This window comes from Pezoporus flaviventris, unplaced genomic scaffold (genome assembly GCF_033815535.1).
Source record: "Pezoporus flaviventris isolate CSIRO_AGI_PZ_B2104156 unplaced genomic scaffold, CSIRO_AGI_Pfla_v1 ptg000013l, whole genome shotgun sequence".
NCBI lineage: Eukaryota > Metazoa > Chordata > Aves > Psittaciformes > Psittacidae > Pezoporus > Pezoporus flaviventris.
In genome coordinates, this window is record NW_026892561.1 from 12,893,514 (window position 1) to 12,920,015 (window position 26,502).

The window sequence follows — 26,502 nt, forward strand, 5'->3', positions numbered from 1 at the left end:
GGCGGGCCCGGAGGGGGCGGGGTTTCTTTTTCCCGCCTCACAGTCTCCCTCTAGGACCTCGGCGCCTTTGTGCCCTTCCTCTGCCTAGAGCGGCCCCGGAGGGCGCTCTCCGGGATTGGCCGGGCGCTGGCGGAAGGGGCGGGGCGAGCGGAGAGCGCGCGATGGCGGGCCGGCGCGGGGCGCTGATCGTGCTGGAGGGGGTGGACCGCGCCGGGAAGACCACGCAGTGCCGCCGGCTGGTGGAGGCCCTGCGCGCCGCCGGGCTCCGCGCAGACCTGCTCCGCTTCCCCGGTACGGGGCCTGCAGCCATCCGCAGGGAGCCGGCAGGGGGTGAGGGAGTCCCGCTAGGCCGGGCCGCGGCCCCCGAGGGGCTATCCGAGGGCTCTGTAGCATATTCAGCGCCGACCTCCTCCTGTCCGTAACGTACATGCCCCCGACCGCGGATGGACCAACCGTGTCCCACCTGTGACAAGCAGATAGACCGCATGTCTGCCCGGACAGATGGACACCCCTGTGGCAAGAACAGCTTGGGGCAGGACTTGATCCTTTTCCCTCTTTTTCCTACAGAGAGAACGACCGAGATTGGGCAGCTGATCAGCTCGTACCTGGTGAAGGATAAGAACCTGGAGGACCACACCATTCACCTGCTCTTCTCTGCTAACCGCTGGGAACATGTGTAAAGATAATGTTTAAGATGTAAAAGAAAATTGCATGGTATTGAATCCTCCCGGGGTTTTAGCTTGCAATAGGTATGAGAGTATGATCCTGTTTAGCAAGGGAAGCATGTCTGGAAATAATGTCTCATAGAATCACAGAATAGTTAGGGTTGGAAAGGACCTTAAGATCATCCAGTTCCAATCCCCCTGCCATGGGCAGGGACACCTCACACTAAACCATGTCACCCAAGACTCCCAAGTTTCAAGAACTCTCACAGATTTGGATTTAATCTTAGGTCAAATCCCACAGTTTAGTTTTTTGCAGTCATTAGATGCAGATATTTCCAGTGCTGTACTAGCATCAGAATGGGGAAGCTGAGACTATACCAGCCTGGAATAGGAATATACATCTTTTCCTGAGAGACCTTGCTTTGCAAAGAAGTCTGTGTGAGTGACAGAATGGTTAAGGAGTCATGTCTGAACTTAACTTTAGCTGAAGGCTGCGTTCAGCTGTAAGCAGCTGTCCGTCCTTTTGGCTCCTGAGTCTGTGTGGAGCTAGGGAAGTGAGTGTTGGCTGTTGCTGGAAACCTACACTGGAAAGGGGTTTAATTAAGAAAAAAATAATAAATCTTTACTGTAGTAGTGGTGGCAATAAACTGAGAAGCATATGGCAGATGAGTGAGCTGTGAGAAGTTGATGTGAATAAAGGATGCTTTTCTCTGACTGAGGCAGAGTGTATCACAAATCTACTAAACCACATAAAAAAGGAATTGACTCATAGAATAGTTTGTGCTGGAAGGGACCTTAAAGCTCATCCAGTTCCCATCCTCCTGCCATGGGCATGGGCACCTTCCACTAGACCAGGTGGCTCCAAGCCCTGTCCAACCTGGCCTTGAACACTGCTAGGGATGGGGCAGCCACAGCTTCTCTGGGCAACCTGTGCCAGGGCCTCACCACCCTCACAGGGAAGAATTTCTTCCCAATATCTAACCTCAGTCTCCCCTCTGTCAGTTTAAAGCTGTTCCTCCTTTTCCTCTCACTTCAGACCCTTGCAAAAAGTCCCTCTCCAGATTTCCTGTAAGGCCCTCTTTAGGCTCTGGAAGCTGCTATTTAAATGCGATCAGCATCACAGATAACCCTGACATCACTGATGGTCACCATTAATGATGACATATATTAATAGGGAATCAGCAGCCTCATGAGCTTCCTTTCATTTGTATTGCTATGAAGGAGTGTAACTGTTTTCTTTTCTCTACCACGTGGTTTTCAGACCAATGATGAAAGAGAAACTGCATAAGGGGATCACACTTGTAGTTGACAGATATGCCTTTTCCGGAGTGGCCTTCACAAGTGCCAAACAGGTGAGTGAGACCTGCAGTAGCCCCTGCTTCTCTCTGTATTTTGTAGAACCACAGAATGGTTTGGGCTGGAAGGGAGCTTTTAAAGCTCATCCAGTTCCAACCCCCTGCCATGGGCAGGGACACCTTCCACTAGACCAGTCTGCTCCAAGCCCTGTCCAGCCTGGCCTTGAACACTGCCAGGGATGGGGCAGCCACAGCTCATATCTAAATCTCCCCTCCGACAGCATAAAGCTATTCCCCATTCAGTTCCCCAATGCTTAGAGAAGCACTGGAAGCTGCTCTAAGGTGTCCCCAGAGCCTTCTCTTCTCCAGGGTGAACAAGCCCAGCTCTCTCAGCCTGTCTCCATAACGGAGCTGCTCCAGCCCTTGCAGCATCTTCGTGGCCTCCTCTGCACTCACTCAAGCAGCTCCACGTTCCTCTTGTGTTGTTGCCCCCAGAGCTGGACACAGGACTGCAGGGGGTGTCTCACAAGAGCAGAGTAGAGGGGGAGAGTCCTCTCCCTTGACCTCACACTGAGCTCAGAAAGATCTACACTGAAGCTGTGCAGTGTATTTGGAAGCAGCTTTCTTTTGGACTGATCACAAGTTTTGGACTGGTAACAGCTGTGTGGAGACTCAGAATATGACTTGGTATTTTGCTCTGTTAGGGTCTGCAGAAGAGATGTTAAAATCTTTAGTGCTGTCCAACTTAAATGATCATGAGAGGTGCACAGCACCTAGCAAAACCTGCCCCCTCAAAATTACCAAGACTGAATTCTCACATGGTAAGCTGGGATATCACCTTTTCAGTTTGTAGCCTGTGCTTAGTGTTTCAGGCTGCATCTCCTGTCTTTTCTGCCTATGCCTTTCCCACCCACTCTTTAGCTAACCTGCTGCTTTACCTGCTTTGGATTTCTTTCTTTCACCTCAAACTTGGTTATCTTCTGTCTGGGACAGAACTTCTGCCTGGAGTGGTGCAAACAGCCTGACGTTGGACTCCCAAAGCCAGATCTGATTCTGTTTCTTCAGTTAAGCCCAGAAGCAGCAGCAAAACGAGGGAACTTTGGAAGTGAACGTTATGAGAACAGCTCCTTCCAAGAGAAAGTTCTACAGTCCTTCTACCATCTGATGACAGACAAGACATTAAACTGGAAGGTGAGGAAATAACCCTAACACTCTGTTGGGGTGGGGGAAGACTTACTTGGTTGATTTATTTTCTGAAAGAGCTTTATGGAAATCGTTCTCTTAAAGGGAAACTGACTGTCCATCTCTTGAGAGGAATTTTCACTTTAAGCAGCACATCTGTGTACAGTATCCCAAAGTGCACAACTGTCAAACAGATAAATAGCAGAATAGATGGTGAAGAGGTGTCCCTGAAATAAGCGTGGAAATCCAGTTTCAGTACACATTAAAGGTATAGTTAGCATTCCTCTCTCTTTGCCCCTCAGTTAGAATGACAGACGTTGCCAAAGAACCCTCTGAAACACAGCGTGAAACCTAGCTCGGTTACACAAATAACTGGAGGATATTGTGTGAGCACAGAGGTGATGCTGGCTGTGCTACCGTTTAATCACAAAGTCTATTTATTGTGTATCCTCACAGCTGCTGTTCCTCAGCAGTGTTGTGTGGGCCAGCATTGCAGAGGTCACTGCGATAAATCTGCACATCTCTACATCTCTTCACCAAATCCTTTGTACACTTCAGTCACTCCCTCAACTGCACGGGAGTGATGCTTGCTGGTCTTCAAATGTCAGCCTGGGAACACCAGCCATCATGTTCTCAGGCTGACAGCTTTCTCAGCTCTACCGCCTTTACTGCCCTTAGCTTGCAGTAGTTAAAAACCAGCAAATCTGAAAGTGGGACATCACATGATGGATTTTTAGAGGTTTCTGCTATCATGGGTGGATGTTTCTGGGGGACTACAGTACAGGATGAAGAACGTTTACCTGTGTTTATGTCCCATGTCTCAAAGACTGTCAGCAAACAACGCAGCAGCAGCAGTTCTTCTGTTTCCCTTCATTCAGCCCCACATCTATTTCTTACAGGCTTATTCTTAAGTAAAATAGATTTTTCCAGTTCTACTCCAGAAACCATATAAAACAGGATGTGTAATTAACTCCTTTCACTGCTGATGAATAGTATCAGCATTGAGTAATGGAGGGAGCAGACAGTAGCAAGGTGAGTTTTTCTTAGTTGGTATCATTAATTGAAGAATATGTTTCTGTATTTTTTGTCCTGGAAACAGGTAATGGATGCTTCAAAGAGCATAGAAGACTTGCACAGAGAAATCAAGTCCATTGCAGAGAAAACCATGCAGGAAGTTCAGAATAAACCTTTGGAAGAACTCTGGAAATAAAACTTTATACAGGTTACTCTTTTAGACCTAAAGGAAAACTCTTAGATCCTCCTCTCTTGGTTCACTCCCCTACATCACCTTCCAGTAACTGCTTTGATCTCATGTATTCTGAGTCCAGCATGGTGCTGATGTCCTTGTGATTGTGTCTGCTCCTCCCCTTCATCCTGCATAGTCCCTTCTATATTTTATACATGAACATGCAATAAGCATGTAGCAAATTCCTTGTAAAACCCTCCCTACCTCAAGCAGAAGCTCTTGTTCTAGCTCCAGTCATGTCATGCAGATGTGGGCATGGAGCCTAGGGCTGCCCCTGGACAGACAGCACCAATCTCAGTTATGGCAACTGCCATGTTTCAGATTCTTCTGCTTCTCTAGTACATGCATTCCCAGTGCTGAAACGATTTTGTAGAGGACGTCCTAATAAATTACTCTTTAAAACATCTTGCACAGGTCATTTTTTTTTCCCCAGAATGATAATTTATCTTCTAGAAGGATATATAGGAAGTGAAGGTGCTGCGTTTCAGACACAGGAGGAGTAGTTTGCTAGAGCCGTGGAATGGAAAGATGAATTCAGGTCTGCTCCCCAGCTTTTCAGTGAGAACAATACAAAAACTGAACTGCTATGAGCAGGTAGGAATTTGAAATTGATATATTAGCTCATAGCAACACCAGTTTGAAGGGCAAGTGGCCTTTAAATTATTTTAGACTGGTCAAGTTACTCCTGTGGCCAAGATCAGAACAGTTACTTGTGACTCCTACACAGTGTAATTTAAAGAGCCTAGAACAGGCTGCCACACCAGAGCAGCTGTGAATTCATCTAAGTCATCAGTAATGACCAGCAAACTACAGTAAACTGGAATGTTAAATCATTTGAAAGGTGCACAGATATGGTGGTATAATTACTATGGAAATGTGTTTTTCCTTTTCTGCTAGCATGTCTGCAGGTGCTTACCCACTGGAGTAGGAATATGAACTTGACAGTCCCAATAGATAATGTCACCACAGCTTCCCTTTCATTGCCCTAACAGGGTAAAACCAAGTAATTTTGACAGCATTCCCAACCCCACTGCAGGGTTACTAGATACCACCTGCCACCACCTTCATGCCATCTGCTAAAACATTAGGACAGGCAAAGAGTTTAATCTGTTTATTCAGATACAAATTGAAAGCAGATGAATGGAGCACAGCCCCATTTCCACTGCTGCCTCTTCCTCTAACTACAAGAGAGGAGAGAAGCAGGCAGAAAGCAGCAAATAATAATTTAGTGACAGAAGCATTGTGGTTCCCAGTTCAAACCTCTGCATTTGGGTAACAGGGACAGTTAGAGAGCATCAGTGTATCAGTGACAGGAGAAACAAGTCATTTCTAGCCAGCTGGCACCAGCCTTGGGTACAAAAGCATCAACTGACAGGTTCCATCCTAAATGTAGAAAACAAAGCCTTGTAAACAGGTCTGCAATCTGCAGCGTGCATGAAGGAAACTACTTCAGCAACTTCTGCTGCAGTTTGCATTAAGACAGCTCTCCTCTACTCTTTAACCCTTCTCCAAATTCTGTGAGGAAAAGGGCCCCAGGCAGAGCTATCATCTTAAAAGTAGCTAAAATTTCCAGTATAATTTGACCTTCTCAAGGCATTCTGTCTTTACTGCCCTCTTTGGGATGATGACTTGAAATGGGTTTCTCTGGGTTAGCTCCTACAGTACCTTTGTGCATACTCTGCAGGGAGGTGAAGCTGGCAGAAAACAAAAAGAAAGGTACCCACTGAGCTAGGAAGCCTACTTGACCTTCAGGCCCCTCTTCTGATTTGGAAAGGGAATGTCTAACAGGAGCAGCTGGAGGAACTACAACTCACGGGGGACACCTTGAGGAATTCTATAGCTCACATTTTTGGTACCAACAGGATTAGTTCCCTTGGGGTGCTGGCACAAGCAGGCACATGACTGGCAGATCTCAGCTGCCCTATTTTGCCTCTCCCAGCTGTGGACTGTTGTTTTTCCAGGACTACGGAATCCAATTCTCTGCTTGAAGCAGCTTTCCTGAAGATACTTGCTGTAGACATTAATCCATTGTAGAAGCACAATGTCTGATTGACTCACGGAGCAGGAACACACACATTTTCTATTCTTCCATTCTTTCTGCTGTTATTTAAACTGAGATAGAGATGTTCCTCCCCAGCAGCACAGGTCTGCTCCATACTTTCCCAGACAGCCTTTTGCTTATTGAATTACCAGTTACTTGTAAATTCCCTCAACTTCCTTTTCATAGCATGTGAGGAGGGACATTAAATCTAGGAGGAAGTGCTGCGTACTGCAAAGCACGGACAGGAGGTGTACTGTAGGAAGCCTGGCCATCTGCACTCCAGGGGCTTCACAGCTGTGTCTGTTGTTCACTTGCATTGTGAGCTGCAGTCCAAGTTGGCCAGTGAGAAGAGAAGCTGCTAAAGGAATTAACTCTACATTTCACCTGCTAAATGATGGGTAGCTCTACTTAAGCTTCAGAGTCCCCATGTAAGGATTAATGATTTCTATGCCTCCCCAGAAGGCCATCTGACCTGCTGATGTAACAGATAAGTCTTTTAACTCCTAAGCACAACTGCATCCACTTCCAGCAACTGTTTTCTACTGAGAAATTCTGACTCCAGACAGTAAGGCTGTGTCACTTGATTCTTCATCTGTTCTCCACTCAGAGGCTGCACAGAATGCCAGGATGGACGAGGTGGGGATGGCAGCAAGCACCTATGAAAACCGGTAGCCCCAGGCTCTTGAAGGAGCTTCCCTCCCCCCCTTCTCCCAACACATAACACAAATTTGCAGTCAGTTTCCTGTTTGTTTTCAAAGGGATAGAATTTCAAAGTCTTCATCTTCGGAGTCAAAAAACCTTTCCAATCTGTCAGCATCAGAAGAGTCTGCAAGAGAAAAAGGAAGCGCTAGCTCCATGGGATGCACTGACTGTTCAGCACCAGTGAGATCAGCTGAAGAGTAGCAGAATTTGAGTGTTAAATGCCTGCAAGTTCCAGATACCCCAATGAAGGCCCTGAGAGGGATGAGAACATGTCAGTAGCACAGAAAAATGCATTGGAGAGAATTACATGGTGCACAGAAGGTGCACCACATCTCATAGATTCCAAAAGCATCCCTGATGCAGCACAACACTGCTGTGAGTTTTGTATAACCTTCCTGTACAGCAGCTCTGTACTAGCAGGAGACTGTTCTGCCTCAATAGGCCCAAAATAGAAGAGCTTGCCTAAGGTCTGTAATAACAGCCATGAAGATTTCTGGCTCAATTAAGTGATATGGGAACATTCCCCATCCCCCATGTATCAGAGACTTGTTTTATGCTACAGATGCCTTTGATCCAGCTACTGGGGAATGTAATTACACAGCATGCACTCTCAGAAGTAATTAGTACAGTCCATTTTGTGAGGAAAGATAATGTATTTAATCCCTCCTGTTCACCCTTCCAACTCTATAGTGAGGAGACAGCACATACCTATAGGGGAAGTAACTTTACCATAAGGGAAATGCAGGTGAGAATGTATGTGCAAGCTGTGGAAGTAAAGGAGAAACCTACTCAGGCTTCATGAAAGCACTCGCTGGCAGAACAGCCAGCCAAAAGCCTAACTGCAGTAACTGATGGCTGGAGACAGAGAACTGCAAAGCTGAACACTCCCCCCAGACATGTTGTAACAAGCTTTAATCCCACAGCACAGTGATCAAAACCAGTGATACAAGGCAGTCACATAGATTGCAGTGCCCACAAGTAGCACCCAAGTGGCAGGGGAAAATAAGGACAAGGGGCTGGATAATCATGAAAGTACAATTATTCCTTCTAGTGAGGGACAGGACTGTTGAGAAACAGAATGGCCATAGCAGATGTGAAAGGTTCTAAAAGGTAGGGAAGGGAGAGAAGGACAAGTAGCCCATTACAAAAACATTTTTAAGAGTAAGAAAGGCAGCAATTAGGGAGAATTTAGTAGAGGTAAGGATCAATTGGCAGTTGAAGGCAATCAAGCATTCTGACAGAAAAGCACAGTGAGATAAGGCAGGCTTTTCAAGTTCATGCTAAGGAGAGATAGCAAGTAAGCACAGGGTGCAGGATGCAAGTAACAGGACACAGTCCAATGCCTGGTAACAGGGTAGGTTTGTCTATGTATACTTACTGCTCTTGGCAGAAGCAGTCAATGGCTTTTTATCTCCTACAATGTTTGTGCACATTATTAACACGATAAACAGAGCCTGACAGCCAAGATACTGCCCAGCGCTTGTTCCCTTTTGCATTGGTAGTAGCACATTTACAGGGAATGTGTGACTTACACTGGAACTAAGTTTGATCAGCCCTGTCTGACCATTTTCATTACCTAGAAACTCATTTTTCAGCCTTTTCAATGGACCCTTTTAATTCCTCCAAGCATCCCTTTATAAATCATAAATTCATGTTGTTGTGATAGCTTATGAACTTGTTTTTAATTTCCCTCAGTCACCATCTTCATTCACAGGCTCATCCTAAAAATCATCCTGAGACACCATGGGATCTGTGAAACACCAGCTGAAAGTGCTTCACAAAGAAACAAGATCAATTGACCCAAGAGCTCCAGGTGCAACAGGAACATACTAGAAGTCACCATGCAATTCCATACAATTTCCAGTAGGGATCACCTCACCTTTCACTCTGCCCCCCTGCAGGGCCTTACCTGGTGTGAGATTCAGGACATCAGGGTTGGAGAAATGCGAAGGCTGGCGTTCAACCAGTTCAAACATTGGCAGCGCTCCTCTTACAAGGGACAGCTGTGGAGCAAGAGCAGAGCCATAAGAACCAACAACTCTGTACCCACAGTGCTCTGGGTCTTTAAGGGGTAACAACAATCTGTTGGCACTTCACTGCAGCTGAAAAAACATTTCTCAGATCTTTGACTCACACCATCAACAGCATTTCATGAGCTATGCTCTTCTTGGTAGTTTAATAAACCAAATGGGATGATGCTACAGAGAACATGGCCTCTGTGTAGCAGTTTGGAAACAAGACAATAACCTATATTCCTTTGTTTCTTTCTTGGTGATATAAACACAAACCTTTCTGATTTGCTGGCACCAATTGTTAAAGTCCTCCTCTGTGTTGCAGAAAAAGCCCTGGAAAAAAAAAAAAAGAAAGAGGCATTCAATGCCTTACTTTTAAACTGTGGCTTACACTGCCCCATTAAACTGAATGCTCCCCATACACTTGATGTGACCAGACTGTCCAAGTGCTGAAATCATCAGTGTAATGGACTGCTCTACTGCAGAAAGAAAACTGGGCAGAAACAACCCACATGGAAACAAAGGTCTGTGTAAGGCATTGCAGGTTCAACAGAAAACAAGCCACACTGAACCATAATATGGATTCAGGAATGGATTTGGATCTGCTCATCAAAGGCAGGAATCAAAGCCTAAACTAAACTTGAGAGAAATGAGGAATGGCATTTAATTGCCATGCAAGTGGAACTTCCCTGGACCAAAGTGCTTCCTTCTTGAGGAGCTTCTTTACCATCATTACCAAAACCCACAGCAGCACTTGCTGAGAGCACAGCATGCCTGTAGAATACCCAACCCACCATCACTGCCCTTTGCCAGTTCCCTGGGTAAAGGGATGGCTATGGAACAGAGGGACCACAACACCGCTCCTTTGGGTGACTGGAAACAAAGGGTAGGAACGCACCACTGCGATGGAGGGGTCAAGCTCAGCAATGCTCATCCTGCAGGGAGGGTGCTGGCAGTGGAAGCTTTCATCAGGGATACAGCCACTGTCATTGGGCTCCACTGCAGGCTGTGTAGTGTGGGGATCCAGGTAAATGAGTTCCTCACCTGGACAGACAGGCAAGGAGACATCAATAGGAAGAACCACGTAGAAGCTGCTCTTCTGAGAGGCAAATGGTGAGATAGAAAGAGTAGGAAGAGCGATGACAGAGCCAGCTCTCATAAAACCACAACAGAACACACATTCTAGGGACAACTTGTTTTCTCACACTTTCCCAAATGATTCTCATACAGGCAAAGAGCCAGTTGCCAGCAGAACCACAGTGGTCACTCCACAGCAACACCCTGGGATCAAGGCGCAGGCACTATCTGGGTACTGGTCCTTCACATGCTTTCCAGGGTCCTGTGTGAGCTCAAGTAGGCCCCAGAAATCCAAAGCACAACCAGCTTGAGGTTTTGGGCAGAGACAGAAAATCAGAGGGAAAGAGGAGAGTGAAACAGTAAATAGTTTGTAGAGTTTCAGGAAGTGGACAACTAAATCCAGCCAAGCCCCTAAAGGAAGATCAGCACTGCACATAGGAAGAAGTGTCTATGCACACCTCTTTACAGACAGGATTTAGCATTACACAGTGGAACTTTGGCTTATACTATAGCTGCTGTTCAAAGCTGCTATAGTATAGCATCACTTGGGTCCTCACACAGAGGTTCAGTCCACAGCAGCCTTCCACACAGGAAAGGACCACCCTGCAGCATGCACAACAGACCAAGCAGGGGAGCTGTACCACTCCACAAGTATTTTTTTCAGCTCGGGGGAGATGCTTGGAAGGTCTTTGCAGTATTCTGGGCACTCACCTACATAGCCAATGAAGTAGTGAGCACTGTTTGGTTTCCCTCCGATCACTCCCAGCGACTGGGGCATCATGAAGCAGTGCTGGAAAAGCAATACAGAAAACACACAGCTGACAGACAGTGAGACAGTAGGTGGCAACAAAGGCAAACATCAAAAAATGCAGTGGGAAGGAAAGATGGGAACACTGAAAATCAGCAACTCTAGCAGCAAGAACAGCTATTTCCAGAAAGAAGCTCCATGAGGAAGGCTGCAACACAGGACCTTCAAGGAACATGGAAGCAGCTTAAAACCACTTGTAACTGCTGACAGGAACACACAGATGCACCAGATGGAAGGAGCAGCACTACTTCAGGACTCGGTCTGGGCAAGTCTTGGCTCTGCTGCAATCAGTGGCAAGATCCCCTGGAGCTCTAATAAGGCAGCAATAGTGCCCATGGAATGGAACGATCACTCAGGAAACAGTTTAAGTTCCTTATCCAGCTGTAGTATCCAGGCACCTTAATTACTGAGTTAAGGACAGGTAACCTCAGCATGAATTTGGAGTTCTCTTACCAGTGCAACTCAGAGCTCACTAGCATTTGGACAGCAAGACAATATGCACCCTACCCTGCCTTGTGCATGTACTCTGCACACCCTAAATCCTGCAGCCTCCTGGAACCTAGAACCATCTGCCAGCTTCTAGCCTCAGTCTGCAGGACAAGTTCCAGCATCAGAGCTACAGGGAGTCTGAAACACTACATTCATTAATGCTTATATTGCCACCAAGCACAGTACAGTTGTGCAGAACTAATGCTCCACAGAGAAGATCTGTGATTAAGTTGTGAAGTAAGATCCTCAAAACCAAACCAACTCAAAACAAAACAAAGAAAACCCCCAACCCCTCATCCCACCCCACAATTTTTCTAACTATAGCCTGCAAGAACCCACACCCTGACCTCTGACAAGGATTGTCTCTAAACACATTTTTCTTTTGCAAATAGGAAAATTACTTCTGAGTATTTTTTGCCCCAAAACCAAATTCTAGAAATTAAGTAATGCACAACAGGGTCCTTAAGAACCAGAACACCAGGAACTGAGCTCCAGATCCCCTACCTTCAGTGTTTCAATATAGGCTTCATTGATCTCTGTGAGCCCAAGGCGAAGAGGTATCAGCAGCACCAATGGTTTCCACAGTGAAAGCCTGTCTCTAACCCCTGCTTCCTCTGGGTACCCGTTGTAGAGTACGTCTGACTCCACAGCAAGGCATGCTGCAGCTCCAGCACACGGGAAGTTGGACTGGCACAACCGCCCTATGGAAAGGGAACAGGAGCAGAAAGCATCAGAAATAACCTCCGTTTCTGGACCTTGAGTAACTCTATTCAAGCTCTTATCAGTAATTGCTATTTACTAAAAGCCTACTGCACTTAAAAAAAAGCTTAAAGTGGTGCAGTGATGGGATCAGGTGATGTATGTGCTCCCTGCAGGGCTTCTGGTAAGGCTCAGCTTCAAGATTACACCAAAGCATGTTGTACTCACAGCCACCATCTGCTGGGCTGTTAAAAAGCAAATTCTTCCAGCAGGTGAGCAGCTAAGCAACAACGTGTGGCAACAAGGCTGAATGAGCCGATCAGGAGGTCAGGCCAGAGTCCTGAATGCAGGAAGTGTCTAGGCAGGAAGAGATAATCTGAAGTGCTCAACTCCAGAGGAGTTTGTGGAGGGTATGAAGACAGCTGAACCGCATGAGCAAAGCATTATGGCTGAACACAGGAAATACTCAATGAGTGCTGTCACAAGACACACACACAGTGTCTGTCCAGAGTAGTAGTGAACTTTCCTAAAGCTCACTAAAGCCTTCACAGATTTTACTGGGGATCATTCAGAAGCTACTTTAGAGACCTAAAGCAGGATGATCATTAAGCTCTGCAATTTCAACACAAGCTTTGCAGTAAGATATGGGGCAGCAGAACTCCTCAGGGCATACACATAACATCAGCGCTATGCATCCTCATTCTACAGGCTTGACAAACACACAGCAGGCTGTAATGCAACCAGATTATGTAAATTGTGGTACAGAAACAGCTCCAAGCCTACCTGTCTCACCGGCCAATTTCATTACTTGCTGGGTGCGTGAAGAAAAAACCCAGACCCCCAAAGAAACCCACAGCTTTAATCTAAAGCCAAGGCAATTAGACAATGTCAGAGGCTCGTTTAATTTATTCCTGGGCTAAGCTGAATGCCAGGACACTAGCAGGTAGGACACGATGTAAACACCTTCATCACCAGCTATCTCAGCAGGGTGTTTGCTCATACGAAGAGCTTCAAACCCAGCTGAACAAGGAGAATGTTACACCCAAGGTTAGAAGGAAGAGGATTTTGATCTAAAACCTCAGTATGAGAGAGAACCTGCACTAAAGAGTTTGCAGTTGCTCTCCATTTTGTCCCTCATGGAGGGAGAAGGTGTACATATCCATCTCTCATGCATATAGCTACTGAAGGTCCTGAGAAAACTGAAAGTCATTATTTGTAGTGATTTACCCTGCTAAAGCAGTGAAGGTCATGGTATTTTCTGTTGCAGTAGCCTGCCTGTTCTGATGATCTGAAACCAGCTGCCAAGCCAAAGCTGTTGCTGAATGGAGTGTCACTGCAGGTCTCTTTATCAGGCAAAGCAACTGTCAGTTCTGCACTGTGATATGAACACATTTCACCCAAGTTTAAGCAGTAGAGAGCTCAGCACAGACTAAATTCACCTCGCTTCTTTGGTAGGCCTTGCAGTGCTGTGGTGCCACACCACAGCAGAACCTGCCTAAAACTTCCCAGCTGGATCCAAACCATTTACTGCAAACATATTACAACAAATATGACACCACATCTCTTCTGCTGCAGCTGCTGCTGCTAGCAGGTACTGGCTTTACTGTCTTGGTTTCTCACCACCTTTGTGATACACAGAATCTTCCAATGCCCAAAACTAAGAGCCCCTTTCTGATACAACAGACTTGACTCAGAAGGGATAAAGATGGATGTGGCAAAAGGCATTTCCTATGAACTTTAGGGTGGACAGTATTAGCGATCCAATTGAGCACAGATATGAAACAACATTAACTTCTGAATGCTTCACTGTCAACAGATGTTTGGGCACAAGGTATCTACAGACATAAAACATATCAGAACCATTTATACAGTAACTTTTGGGCCCTGAATGGGTACATTATGATTCACAAGCCAGGAAAATAAACTAACACCCCCTGCATGTTACAATCTGTATGGACACATTACTTGAAGCGGCATCAGTGCTGAACAATTGGTGTCACACAGACAAGAGCTTGCAGCGTACCCAAGGCTAGAACTGAAGCACATTGGCTGCAAAAAGTAATGTTTTCAGGCTTAAGATGAAGATAAATCCAGTTTCTGTTTTCATGTTGGCCTTTTTTAAGCCAAGGTCATTAGCACATAACTGCAGAGGACTGTATGTACCTAAGGCTATACAGGCACTTCTCAGTCAGATCCTGTGTCAGTTGAGACTACCTGATAAGAGATGTGACTTCACATAGTGACTTTCCTGCACTCTAGGGACAAATTGCCTGTTAATTTATTTTGGCTCTACAGCAGCTGGAGCCAGCCTAAACAATGCCTGCCCTGATCTTGCCTATAACCTTCCACCAGCTCCAGTGCTCACTGGACTGTTCTAGATGCCATTTCAGAACACTAACCCAGCAGAAAACACTGCACAGGTTTGTGCTGTGTAAATGCACTGTCCCACAAGTTAGTCCATGGCAAGCAAGGAGAAGGCTTGTGTGGCCAGCACCATGCAGGACTGCAGCTACCAGCAATGCAGGCCTTCAGCTTCCATTACTGTGACACTGCGACCTAGCAAGCATGCTAGGGATGAACACATTGTACAGCTGTTCAGCCTTCAGAGCCTTCCTATTGTCAGGATGGGGGGGGGGGGGAAGGGAGCAGTAAAGGAAACAACCAGTCATCACTCTTTAGAAGATGATGAGAGATGCACTACAGGGACAGACGCTCTTCTCTTCCCCTCCCCTGCCTCCCCAGTGTTTTTCATTTTTGTCTTCAGCGATCTGTTCCAGTTTTCTTACTCTGCCCAATAGCAAAGACATTCCTACCCCATTATGAGAGAAAGCAGCTTCTCACTGCTTGCCACCTGTGGCTACAAACAAGTTTGATACCACCTTCCAAGCAGCTCCCACCTAGCTGATCTGAAGGTCAGAAGATCTTCTCTCCAGATCCAGAGACCACAGAGCTAAGTCAGAGGCTCTATCAGATGAAGCAAAAGTCAAACAAGGGACTTCCTTGCCCTAGAACAGCAATTCTTGGATTGTTTTAGTATTCTTGGCCACAGATTTAAGACGGAACATGTACTTCATACTTCTTGTGTTGTACTATCTGCTCTCCATTTTTATTTCTGTTTACTGCAGCTATTTTCAGCTTCTTGCTGCCAGAGGATATACCATATCCCATCTCCATGTGATACTTACTGATTTCTTCCATCACTACTGTGTTGTCCATGGCTATATGTACTGCCAGTGAACTCCATGTATCAAAAGCTGCAAGTTTTCTATAGGAAAATTAAAACAAAAAGTTGGCAGGGATTAGTTACAAGACAAAGATGGTGGGGTATCAGAGAGGAGAAACTGGATTAGGAGAGATTGGCTTTTATCAGTTATGCCGTAAAGTATGCTTTTATACATGTATCAGAGTTGTAGGCTTCACTGCCACTAGTTATTACGGCTAGAAGAATAAACAAGATTGCAAATGGGACTGCGAATGAGACCACACCTGGGAATTTGTCCCTCAACAGCGTACAAGTACAAGAGCACTGATACAACCTCCAGCTTGAATCCCAGAACTTCCGGCTACCAGAAAGTGAAAGAGCATAAAAGTAAATAATAATAAATGAAAAAGAAAAATAACTCTGACTTTCCATACATATCTCCTGATCACCTATACCAGATCCTGAGCTAATTTGGCATATGGTCTGATCTGGGAAAGCTGCTTTCAGGCAATCCTACACCTGTTCCAGAGAACAGGTTACAATTGCTCATCTAATCAATGTGAAGGAAGAACAGTGACAGAAGAGAAAATGTTACTAAAGGCAGTCCATGCTCTAGCACTACTATGATCCTCTGCCCGTCACCATGGAACCCAGGTAGCAAATACTAATGCTTTCTTCTGCTATGCATTAGTGACTTGATAGCTCACTGAAGCTTTACAATAATGAAGACACTGTTGTCAGGTCAGAGATCCAAACAACAGCAAGATCATCTACTTTGAAACTTGCTTTTGGTCTGCTGCAGGGTACTGTACTCCGTTCTAGCAGCAAGCACATTACTTGTGGGATGTGGAGAGACATTTCTGGGGGTTGTTCTCAACTTGAAATCTGTTTCCTCTCACATCCTGCCAGCATATAAATGGCAAGAACTTGGAAAGAGCCCTTCTGTCCAAGCAGGTCAATAAGGTCAAGCAGGTCAACAAGGTCAAGCAGGTTGCTGGCTTAACATCATTAAAACATATAGTTGCACTTCAGCCCATGGGCAGAAACCTGTAAACTAGGAGGTTACAAACCAAATGACCCCACTGCACGCTTCAAAAGATGTAAAGGAAAAATGCAGCACTTACTTCAGCACTTGTGCGACTGTGTTTGGTCCATACCACTGACCTATGGATTTTCCCTCGCCAACTCCCATCTGGGCTGCATCACAAGAAAAAAAATAATTAGCAAATAATGTCATCCACACTGTTTCCCTTCCTAATCAGTTTGTATTTAATGGGGAAGAAATCTCACTTAGAAACACTGTTAAGTCAGCATAATCTAGCCTTTCATCTACCCTTTCATAGCATCACAGAACGGTTAGGGTTGCAAAGGACTTCTCATGGGGTATCTTAATGTAGATGAAAGAAAAAAGCATGCCCTGAAGGGCTATAAAGTAAAATCTTTTCCCCAAAATGCAGTAATGCAGAAGTTCATAACGGGCAATATTACCTCAAAAGAAACATCAGACTGTTTGATTACCAGACCACCCCTGTAATCTGAAGTTCTGTTCACTGAAGCTATACCTTAATAGTGCCTTAAGAGCCTACAGGCTCTTAAGAAAAACTGGAACAGGCCGCTTCTATGCCAGATAAGTTTATATGAAAGTGTGATCCTTCCTTAATCCATTTGCTATTTCTGAGAGTTTCTTTGATCAGCAGTCTTCTCATATGATAAGGTCCTAGTAAAAACAGCAGGCACATGAATTCCTCCCACCTTAGCTAGCTACAGTATGGAAAGTGATGCTGAATATAACCTAAAGCATTAGGCAAACCTGATGGCCTTAACGGAGTCAAAAAGAAAAGTGCATCATAATCCGTAATAAAGAATGGTAGCTTGACAGCATGTTAGAAAACAAGCAGCAGAGTGTCACGTACTACCTGACCCCCTCACCAAGCCAGTAAAAGAAGCAGCAATGTTCTAAACTCATGGGAAACCCAGACTGAGCATCTCCACATTCTTCAGCACCCAGGCTCTTACCTATCTGGTGAATGGAGTAGTAGCTGTCTTTTTTGTCAATGAAGGCATTAAGAACATTGAAGTAATTAGCCATCTGCTTCTTCCCTTTTATCCACCTCCAATCTAAGACACACAAGGGGATACATGAAACAAAACACGGTATTTATTAGCAACAAGAGGCTGCAAGCTACAATTCCCTGTGCATTAATCAACTGACCCAATTTTCATATCACTATCTTATTACTTGGTATCTGAGTCATTTTCAACGCTAAAAAATTAATTTAAAATAAAAAGTAAGCATTCTCACAGCTGGGATAAAGAAATATCACCCACAGAAAAGCAAATAAGCAAAAATCAGACAACAAAATTGTATCTCTACCCTACAAATGGGGAATAAAATTACAATTTCTCATCGACAGGTATGAGCTACGTATTCTGTGAAAACACAAGTGACCTCAATACAAAAATCATCCCCCTCAAATTCAAAAGCCATCAACACCTGTCAAAAGTAAGCTCTTGCAGAGCTTCTTACAGACCAAACACAGGTCAAGCACAAGAACAGAAACATTCAGAAGAAGAGGCTACACTCAGTAAGTGAGGGCAATGCGACAAATCTGAACTATAAAAAACAATCAATCTATGAATTTGTTTCAAACTTAGTTATATGAAATAACTTTCAAGAAAAATCTGTTATGCTCTTGTCTTCAGTAGATTTAACTAGCATGTGACAGGGCTCTGCTTTGTTTTAAGGCTTGTACAACTATGTCTACCTATGTAGTTGCAGAGAGCAGGGAAACAGCTGTTTCAGCGTTTCCAGTACACTGTCCTCTCAACAGCCCTGAACTTGAGAAAACTGAAGAAAAAGTTATAGGGCCTTCAGCAGTTCCCAGCTGCACCCTTGTTATCTGCTGTCCTTACAAGGACTGCACTGGTGGGAGCACGTGGCCCTGGACGTCGATATGGGGTATGCACTGGTTTACCTCTTCCCAAATGCCTGCAGACCAAGGCCTGAGCAAAGATCATCTGGCCACACCGCAACATACAGCCCCAGCCAGTATCAGACGTGGGACCAGTTCCTCCTGCAAACAAGGCCAGAAAATAAGTATGTAATGAACAGTAAAACAGTGCAAAGAGGGAGAAGAAATGAAAGCAGAGGGAAAAGAAATTAAAGCACTGGAAGTCTGCACCTGGGTAGCATGTTCACGCAAGAAATCAGGTGGATAAGGACATCAGTGAATAAGGACTATCTTAGCTCACATACCCAAGGCTGAAGACAAAAATGTAGTTATCATTGAGTAACTTACTGGCATCTCTTAAAACCAACCAAACAAAATCCTCTAACATGAACTGAAAGGGGAAAAAAAACTTCAAAGGGAAATTAAAAAAACTCAACTAGAGAGATGAATTCCTCTGGAGTACAACAGTCCTTGAACATAGCTGCAGACTCCCAGCCCAATTCAGAGAACGTTTCTATACCAAGGCGCTTCTTACAGGCAACTTCCTGTAATCCTTATCTTGAGAAGGTAACTCATTATGCAAAACAAATCAGTCCCAAGAATTTACACATCATAAGCAGCTATGGCTGGATGAGATTCCAAAGTGAACAACTTAGGCCAAAGAAAAACACCTCCAAAACAACCCATCAACCAGAAATGCCACCTCAGCAATAACTAAATCCCCATATCCTGCATAATTCTGGAGAATAAGCTGGATATTAGCTCAGACTAGAAAGCCTTAGACAAAGGCCTCAAGGCTGGAAGCACCTCCCTGACAGAACTTCAAAAGGAAACTGCTGCTCCTTCACTGACACTTTGGCTTATTATTACAAGCTTCACACGTAAAATGTTTATAGTGTGACCACAGCAAGTAAGCTGTCTTACAAGCACACAGTGAGCTATGCCTTAGCACAGCTGGCAGAAGTAGCTTCTTTGCAATGCTGCTTTCTTCTTTCAATCCTTATGCAACTACTCTGCATAAAAAGCATATGCAGAAAAATCACTCTAGAGAAATATTTTATCAACTTCTGGATGGTCAGCAGCTATCTTCCATAGTTTTGCCAGCAATTTATAACATAGACAACATCCAAAATTGATAATGCTTTACAAAATTAGCATTAGACATTCCCCTTTCCTCTGTGCTTGCCCACATAAACATTGTGAGCTCTTCAGAGAATAAGTGGGGAACAGTAAAAAGGGATGACTGGGAAAAGAAAGACTGGAAAAGGTCTGCTGTATGGCATGCAAATCATATGTATACTGTAAATGGGAAATGACTCAGAAAATGGGATCTCTGTTTTGCCCCCCACCCCTTTAATAACTCACATAGAAACCCCAATCATGTTTGTGAGCCATAGTTAAAGACATGGTAACCCTTCAATTTCAAACACATTTAACTATGGCTTACAAACATGAACTTAAAGGGACTAAACTGCATTAAAGATGTCTCATAAGTTGTTAGGCAAAGAGTTTCGCAGTAGGGAAAGAACAGAACAAACCAGAAGGACTAGCTACCAAGAAGTCTCTTTTCCAAATCTGAGCAATTTTCCCCACTGACAGTGGAGACATGGATGAGATTTGTAAACCCATTTACCTGCTCTTAGATCTCTTCTGATACACCTTCCACCCAGTACACAAAACCAAACCACAGAAGAGACCATGCAGAATATCTTGGGGAATGAAGACTTCTACCTTCCATTTCACTGGGAAAAGGTCCTCATATCATTAAGTTCCTACGTGTAACAGCCACTTCAGGCATTTAACCTCCCCCAGCAACAAGAAATCCACACATAGTCTAGAGCAGATGCACAAAGGCGGTAATTTCAGTACCTCATCTTGAGCTTTCATTACTTTAATCCACTTCAACCCCAAGACCTTCATTAAATAATATTACATGATAGATTTATGTAGGACCTAATGAACATGAAGTACAAAAAAATTCCCATGTTGCTCAAAGAAAGGATGTTTCTAGGTAGGCTTCCTAAACTCATTCTTGCACCCTTTTTAAAATTCCTGTCATCCCTCATACCCAAGGACATGATGAATTCTCATTCTCAGGTAAGCAAAAAGTCAAGTTAATGAAGTGCATTTCTGATCCTTATAAATGGAAGCACATTAATGTTATACTTGTAGGGACTGTTTTATTAGGTAGAGATACTGAATTATCACCACTTCCAGGGTGTTTTTAGACTTGTCCACAGTACATACCAATAGCAGGGAAGTTCTTTCTGTAGGTGAACCAAAGCCGAGAGGTCACATCCAACAGGATCTCCTCTTTCTCTGAAAAATTTTGGAAGCATTGGAAGGCATGCATGTGAAGGAAGCACCAAACACAGCTAAATCCATCTCCCACTCACCTTCCCCAACAACAGCAGCATTCTGCTTCTCACACAGTCTGCATGCCCAGAGACAAAAACTGGTTGAGGAACAGTGGTGCTGTGCAGAAGAAACTTAACTTTTCCCCCCAGATTAGCTGCAAGCAACCCAAACACATTATGGTCATAGGCAAATTACGGAGCAGTAAACCACCTTCTTGCCTTTTCCCTGAGCTGTCTCCTTGCCTCAACCATTCTGGCCTCGTGACACAAGGCCCCGTAATTGGTAACTTTCTGGACAAGAACATTCCAGGGTCCATGGAAATGGCCAAACAGACAGAAACTGGGCAGTTACAGCCTGCATGCTTTGCCAGCAAACAGACAGACTTTGTAGTGTGCTTATAGGTTTGCAGTCACCTTGCTGTTCAGAAAGCAACGTTATGATAGTAACAGAATCCTCTGGAGCATTAGAGCACATTGCACTGTGCAGGCAAACTACCTGTAAAAACACTGTATTTCCGGCCAAGGATCCAAACAGGTTCTTTGGTCTCAGGGAAGTCTTCATATTCGAACCTGAGAGTGTCGTAAGTAAGAGTAGCTAGAAAGAGAAAGGAGAAATTACATACTTTTCAGGGCTTTTCCTTGTGCTTTAAAAACCATACAAAACCAGAGAATCAGAACTGCTATGGCCCAGTAACATACACACCCAGAGCACCTGGCTCTAGCTGGCAAGGAATGATACAGCTCCACCTGCAACCACCACCTCTTGGAAGGCACAGAGAGCTGACACAAGCAGAAAAGCAGAGGGATTTCCAGGTTAGATCAGCTCCAAGCTCTACCCAGTTCAGAAAACATCTAGGACTTCAGCTGGCAGCTGCACTGTATCCCCCAGAACATGCACCATCTTGTATGCCATCAACGATATCGAGGTCCTCTTTTCAAGTGAGCAAAGTGATAAAATAATCTTCTTCCAGAGAATGTAATAAAAAGCACACATCATAACAAAATGGGACCTAACCCCCACTCTGCCCATCAGTTCCTCCTCAAGCAGAAATGAATCCAGCGGAAGTCATCATCTGCCCTGAAAACAGCCTGCAGCTTGTGGAGCTTCACTACCTTTACAGATGTCACACTAAAACCCGAGGAACACAGAGCTGTACTTGTTCACAGATGATAGGCAAACCTTAGGTCTATTTTACTGGCTCTCTTCACAGCATGGCATCCATCAGTGCCTATGCATGTACTCTCTTACATGACCATTACAGAACAACTCAGCAGCACAGGCTGCCCTTGGATCAGGGCAGCCTATGCTTCCATGCAAAAGGCACAAGAAAAATAAATTAAAATGGAAAGTTGGATGATCTGTGCTGTGCTAGATCTGCATTTGAAAATATGGCCTGGGAACCCTGGAAAAGAACTATCTCATTTTGTAGGTGTCAATTCTTTAACAAAGCACCCACAAAATTTAAAACAGAATAAAGCCAGACTGTTCTGTAACTGTTAAAGTGGCTATTGAAAACATCTCTTACAGCAAATACAATAAAATCTGTGGTAACATGACACGAGTTTAAAACAGTACAACAGACTAAACAACCACAAGCTCCTCTCAGTCCCATTTCCTGTGAAAGCCACCACATGGTGCACACTTTGCCTTTTGCTTCTCAGGAGAGACACCTGCTGATGTTCTCTCATCTGCCTATGTAGCTGACCTCACCCTTATCACAAGTAGAAGCTGTTCATAAGACAAACTTTCCTCCCAGCCATTCCCTTAGCTTTCGAAAGCATCATCTGGTGCACCACTAAACAACTTGGCTGATTTGCATCAATGATAGCTCCAGGAAGTCACCACTCGGTTCTGCTCCACCATCCAGACATCTAGGATACTCCTCACTGTGCTTGGGCAAACAAGCTACACAAGACATTTTGCCCTCCTGTAGGTGCCTCATCAGCCTCCTGCCCCTGGGGTACATAACCTGAAATTCCAACTCCAAATATCAAGAAAATAGTTGAGTAGCAGCAGCAAGACACCATTACTAAGACCAGCTACTGTTTAAACAGGAACCCTGGCAACAGAGATACAAATAGGCTCCTAAATCATATTTTGAATTAGACCCTGGCCCTAACCCTAACCCAAAAGATTTAAAGCAGGTTTCTAATAAAATGAGTGAAACAAGGGTGCTAAACAGAAACTATCAAGCTCCCTACCACCCCTCTTTCTCCTTCCTAGAAACATTTCCTCATCTTCTCAAATGTCACACCCTCTGTGCTTCACATCACACAGGTCCTTAGCAAGCACAGGATTTGCCAACTGGCAGCTTCACCACAAGGATCTGCTGGAATGTTTCCTCTTCAATCAAAGCTAGGAGAGGAAGGGGGCAGCAGGCAGGAGGGATTCCCAGGCTGCCCACTGGACCAGCTGCCTATTCAGGGAATGCAGCACATGCAAACTACAAGTGCTATGATGCTGTGCATTCAGCAGGAAGGTCCCAGACTTGCAGTCCTTCAGCTGAATGCCCAAAGGTCCTGTATGTTGAGCCGCACATCTGAAAGATGTGGTCAGGCATTAGTTGTTTTCTGCCACCATCTGAAAAGGCACAAGTACTATATGCAGGAGTTAAGGTTCCTTCACAGGGAGAAAATCCAGATGATTGCTCCCAGTTAGTATCAACAACATTATAATGGGAGCAGTAAGCTCCCCACAAGGCTTGAAGCCACCATTTCCTTTATAAGCATTTACTTTCATACACTGGCACTCTTTCAAAACTATCCATTGTGCTACGGTGCAGATGAGCTAAATATGAGCCAGTGGGACCCAAACAATTCAGGCAGGGATACAAAGATGTCACAGCTTGCACAGGAGCTCTTCTCTCCCACTTAGTTAGAGGCAAAGGGTCTGAAAATTAAGCTGGAAAATCAACCAGCAGAAATCCTACTTGAAAATGGTCCTTCAGAGCTGCAAAAGTTGGGTGAGATCAGCAAATTTCTCAGGCAGTACTCCAAAACTTCACCTTCAAGAAGCCCTCAGTCTATTTTAAATACCGACCTTTCAGCATCCAGGACAGTGGAGCAGCAGCCTCTGCAGAAAATCCAAGTGCACATCCAATACAATAGTTCGACTTCTTTCTGTGCACAATGGATTTCTTGTTAAAAAGCGAAGAATCCCAGCCTTGCAAAGCACACCCTCAGAAAGCTGGCCTTGCTCTCCAGGAGCCTTGGACATGCTGCGGATGGTTCTTGGTTTACTGGATCTCTGCCTCATGGCACACCTTCCACGGGGTCTGCTGAAGTGTCCCAGAACACCTTTTCATCCCACACCCTCACTAGAAAGCCCCAACAGAAAAGGCAAAGCTTTGTACATGCCTTTACAGAAAACAACTATCCTAAACAACCAAGGTAAAAGCATTCAAACTAAAACTGCATTAAAGACCATTAAAAAACTGTTTTGATACACAGAATTAGGGTAGAGGGTGAAGTTTTGCCTCCCTTCTCATATTCTTAAGCTGCACAACAAAAAAGGTGAGCTTAAAACATCACCTCAACTTGTAATAAGCTCCCACATAATCAAACACTGAAGCACAGCACTGGGCAGCAGCCCCTGACTGGTGATATCATCAAATGTGCTGAAGGCAAATTACATCCTTGACAGCCAGTAACTTTATCTGCTTTTCCAAAACTGTCTCTCTGGCAAACCAGTAACAAGTCAAAACTTTGATGACTCAGATAGAAACATGGCAAGTGATTTTCCCTGTGGTTTGCACAGCAAACAGCTGATGTTCGCTCCAGCATCATCTTGATTACAGTTTGCCTGCACAGCTCAGATGTTTTGTTGAAAAACTTCCTATACAAAATACTGAAGCAGAGATTTGGAGCACCACACTGAAGGAAAAACACGCTTTGCAAGATGTCCCTTCCCAAAGTGCTTCCTGGGCTTCCCCAGTCTCTAGAGAGGTATTACTGTGGGACACTGAAATGCTCCTCAGGCAGAGCCTGCAATAGCTTAGAGACATTTTCCCTTCAGCCTTCAATTAACACTGCCACAAAAGAATCAGAAACCAGGGGGAATGAACATCTCCCTCAGCTAATAAAGGTGCATCAGCCAAGGCAGTGTGGGGAGGAAGAATGCCAGTGGATGTAGAGTATTTCAAAAGAGAGGCGAGAAGGTAAATATATTGTGCTAGTGAAGCTCACTGTTATAAAACACCTACAAAACAGGTAACGGAAGAACAGCCCGAATCCCTACTTCTGGCCTTTGCAGAAATAAAATTCTTTCCTTTCCCCTAAGACCTTTCAAACAAGACAAATCCCAACTATCTAAGCAACCATGAGTCATTAAGAAACAGCCAAGGAGGAATGTTATTCAACTGGAGAGTGGCACTTGCTTGGAGACCCAGAGCGAAGAGCTGAAAGTCTGCCCACTAGGCCCCTGACAGTCTCAGAGGCATGGCTGGACACAAAGGGGCTTGAGCTCTCATTGCTCCAAAGCCCGGAGACCCACCTCCTCTGTGCACACTGGAAATCCAGCCCTATTGTCTATTACAGCAAGGTTTTCCTTCTCTTGGTCATCCTCACAACACTTGCACAAAGGGAAACCAAACACATCTCCCAGCTCCCACTATGCAAGTTCACTTGCTGGAACGCACTTCTGTTCCCAGGTATGTGAGACAGGATACATCAACAGACAAGGACACACCAAGCAAAGGCAGGACATTATCAGCTGGAATACACTGACAAAAGCAGCACCTGCACCAGGGCCAAAACCAAGTCAAGACAGCAGTCTGGAGGGATGAGAGCTACCGGCTCCCTGTTTCATACACATGCTCCCCCAACATGGGGGTGGAACCCAGGCAGCACAGGAGAACGTTTGTTATTATGGAACATCACTTATCTCTCAGAGCATGAATGAAAGCTGTTACTAACTTAAGACTAGGAAATAGGCGAGTGCTAACACACTTCTTTTTCTTCTACCCCATATGAAGCAAAACATCTAGCGTGAAAGGCTTTGCTGGCATTCTCAGTGAAGGTGAGGAGGGGCTCAGTCTCTTCACCCCTCGGTGCAGTAGGTGGCCACAGCCACCGCTTTCACCCTCTGGTTCGCTTCCCGGGCAGCCCTGTCCAGGCCATGCCGCCAAACTACGTGGAAGAGCTCAGTACCTTCAGGCACGACGGTAAAAGCCAAGCTGGTGACGGCAGGAGGGATTCGCCTCTCTGTTGACAGACCTCCCTCTCAGCTCTGGCCTGCAGCGGCAGGAACGGAGCCATCGCTGGGCTGACCTGAACCCCCGGCTTCCCCCGCATCCCGCAGGGAAGCGGCCAGGCCCCTTCGGGTCCCACAGGGCTGAGAACGCCGCTTCCAGGACCGTACCCCAGGGAAGCAGTGACTTTTCCGGCCACCAGCTAGGTAAGAGACGCGCCCCCGAGCACCGTAAGAGGCCGCGCCGTTCCGGGCCGCCTGGGCCTAGGCCGCCCCGGGAAGCCGCAGGCCCCAACCGGCCGCTCGGCAGGGCGGCGGGTTCCTGGGTGAGAAGCAGAAGCGCTCCCGGCACCGCAGGCGGGAAGCGGCCGCCCCCGACACCCACCTGCGTCCATAGCGGCGGCCCCGGCGAGGGCTGCAGCCGCCGCTGTCCTCGCCGACACATACGCCCCGGCGCAGCCTTGCGCGACTGCTGGCGCGAGCACGGCGCCACCCAATGGGAGCGCCGCTAGCCGCCGGCGTCCGCGGCGGTTGGCTGCTGCGGCGCTTGTCATGGCTCAGTGCGCCGGGCGGCTTCCTTCGAGAGCT

The 26,502-nt window shown here is 45.5% G+C and overlaps 2 protein-coding genes across 2 annotated transcripts; one reads left to right on the top strand and one right to left on the bottom strand.

Annotated features, from left to right (window-relative positions):
• Positions 1 to 115: 115 nt before the first annotated feature.
• On the top strand, positions 116 to 4,792 carry DTYMK (deoxythymidylate kinase). Its single transcript, XM_061451690.1, has 5 exons — positions 116 to 291; positions 568 to 676; positions 1,927 to 2,017; positions 2,954 to 3,151; positions 4,242 to 4,792. The coding sequence occupies exons 1-5, from the start codon at positions 162 to 164 to the stop codon at positions 4,350 to 4,352; spliced, it is 639 nt and encodes a 212-aa protein (XP_061307674.1). The 5' UTR covers positions 116 to 161; the 3' UTR covers positions 4,353 to 4,792.
• Positions 4,793 to 5,598: 806 nt separating this feature from the next.
• ATG4B (autophagy related 4B cysteine peptidase) lies at positions 5,599 to 26,454 on the bottom strand. The gene is made up of 13 exons (XM_061451685.1): positions 26,300 to 26,454; positions 21,223 to 21,321; positions 20,617 to 20,688; positions 18,394 to 18,492; positions 17,435 to 17,536; positions 16,543 to 16,615; positions 15,402 to 15,481; positions 12,022 to 12,218; positions 10,932 to 11,010; positions 10,042 to 10,187; positions 9,420 to 9,476; positions 9,041 to 9,134; positions 5,599 to 7,255 (listed from the first exon to the last, which is right to left on the bottom strand). The coding sequence occupies exons 1-13, from the start codon at positions 26,307 to 26,309 to the stop codon at positions 7,182 to 7,184; spliced, it is 1,182 nt and encodes a 393-aa protein (XP_061307669.1). The 5' UTR covers positions 26,310 to 26,454; the 3' UTR covers positions 5,599 to 7,181.
• Positions 26,455 to 26,502: the final 48 nt, after the last annotated feature.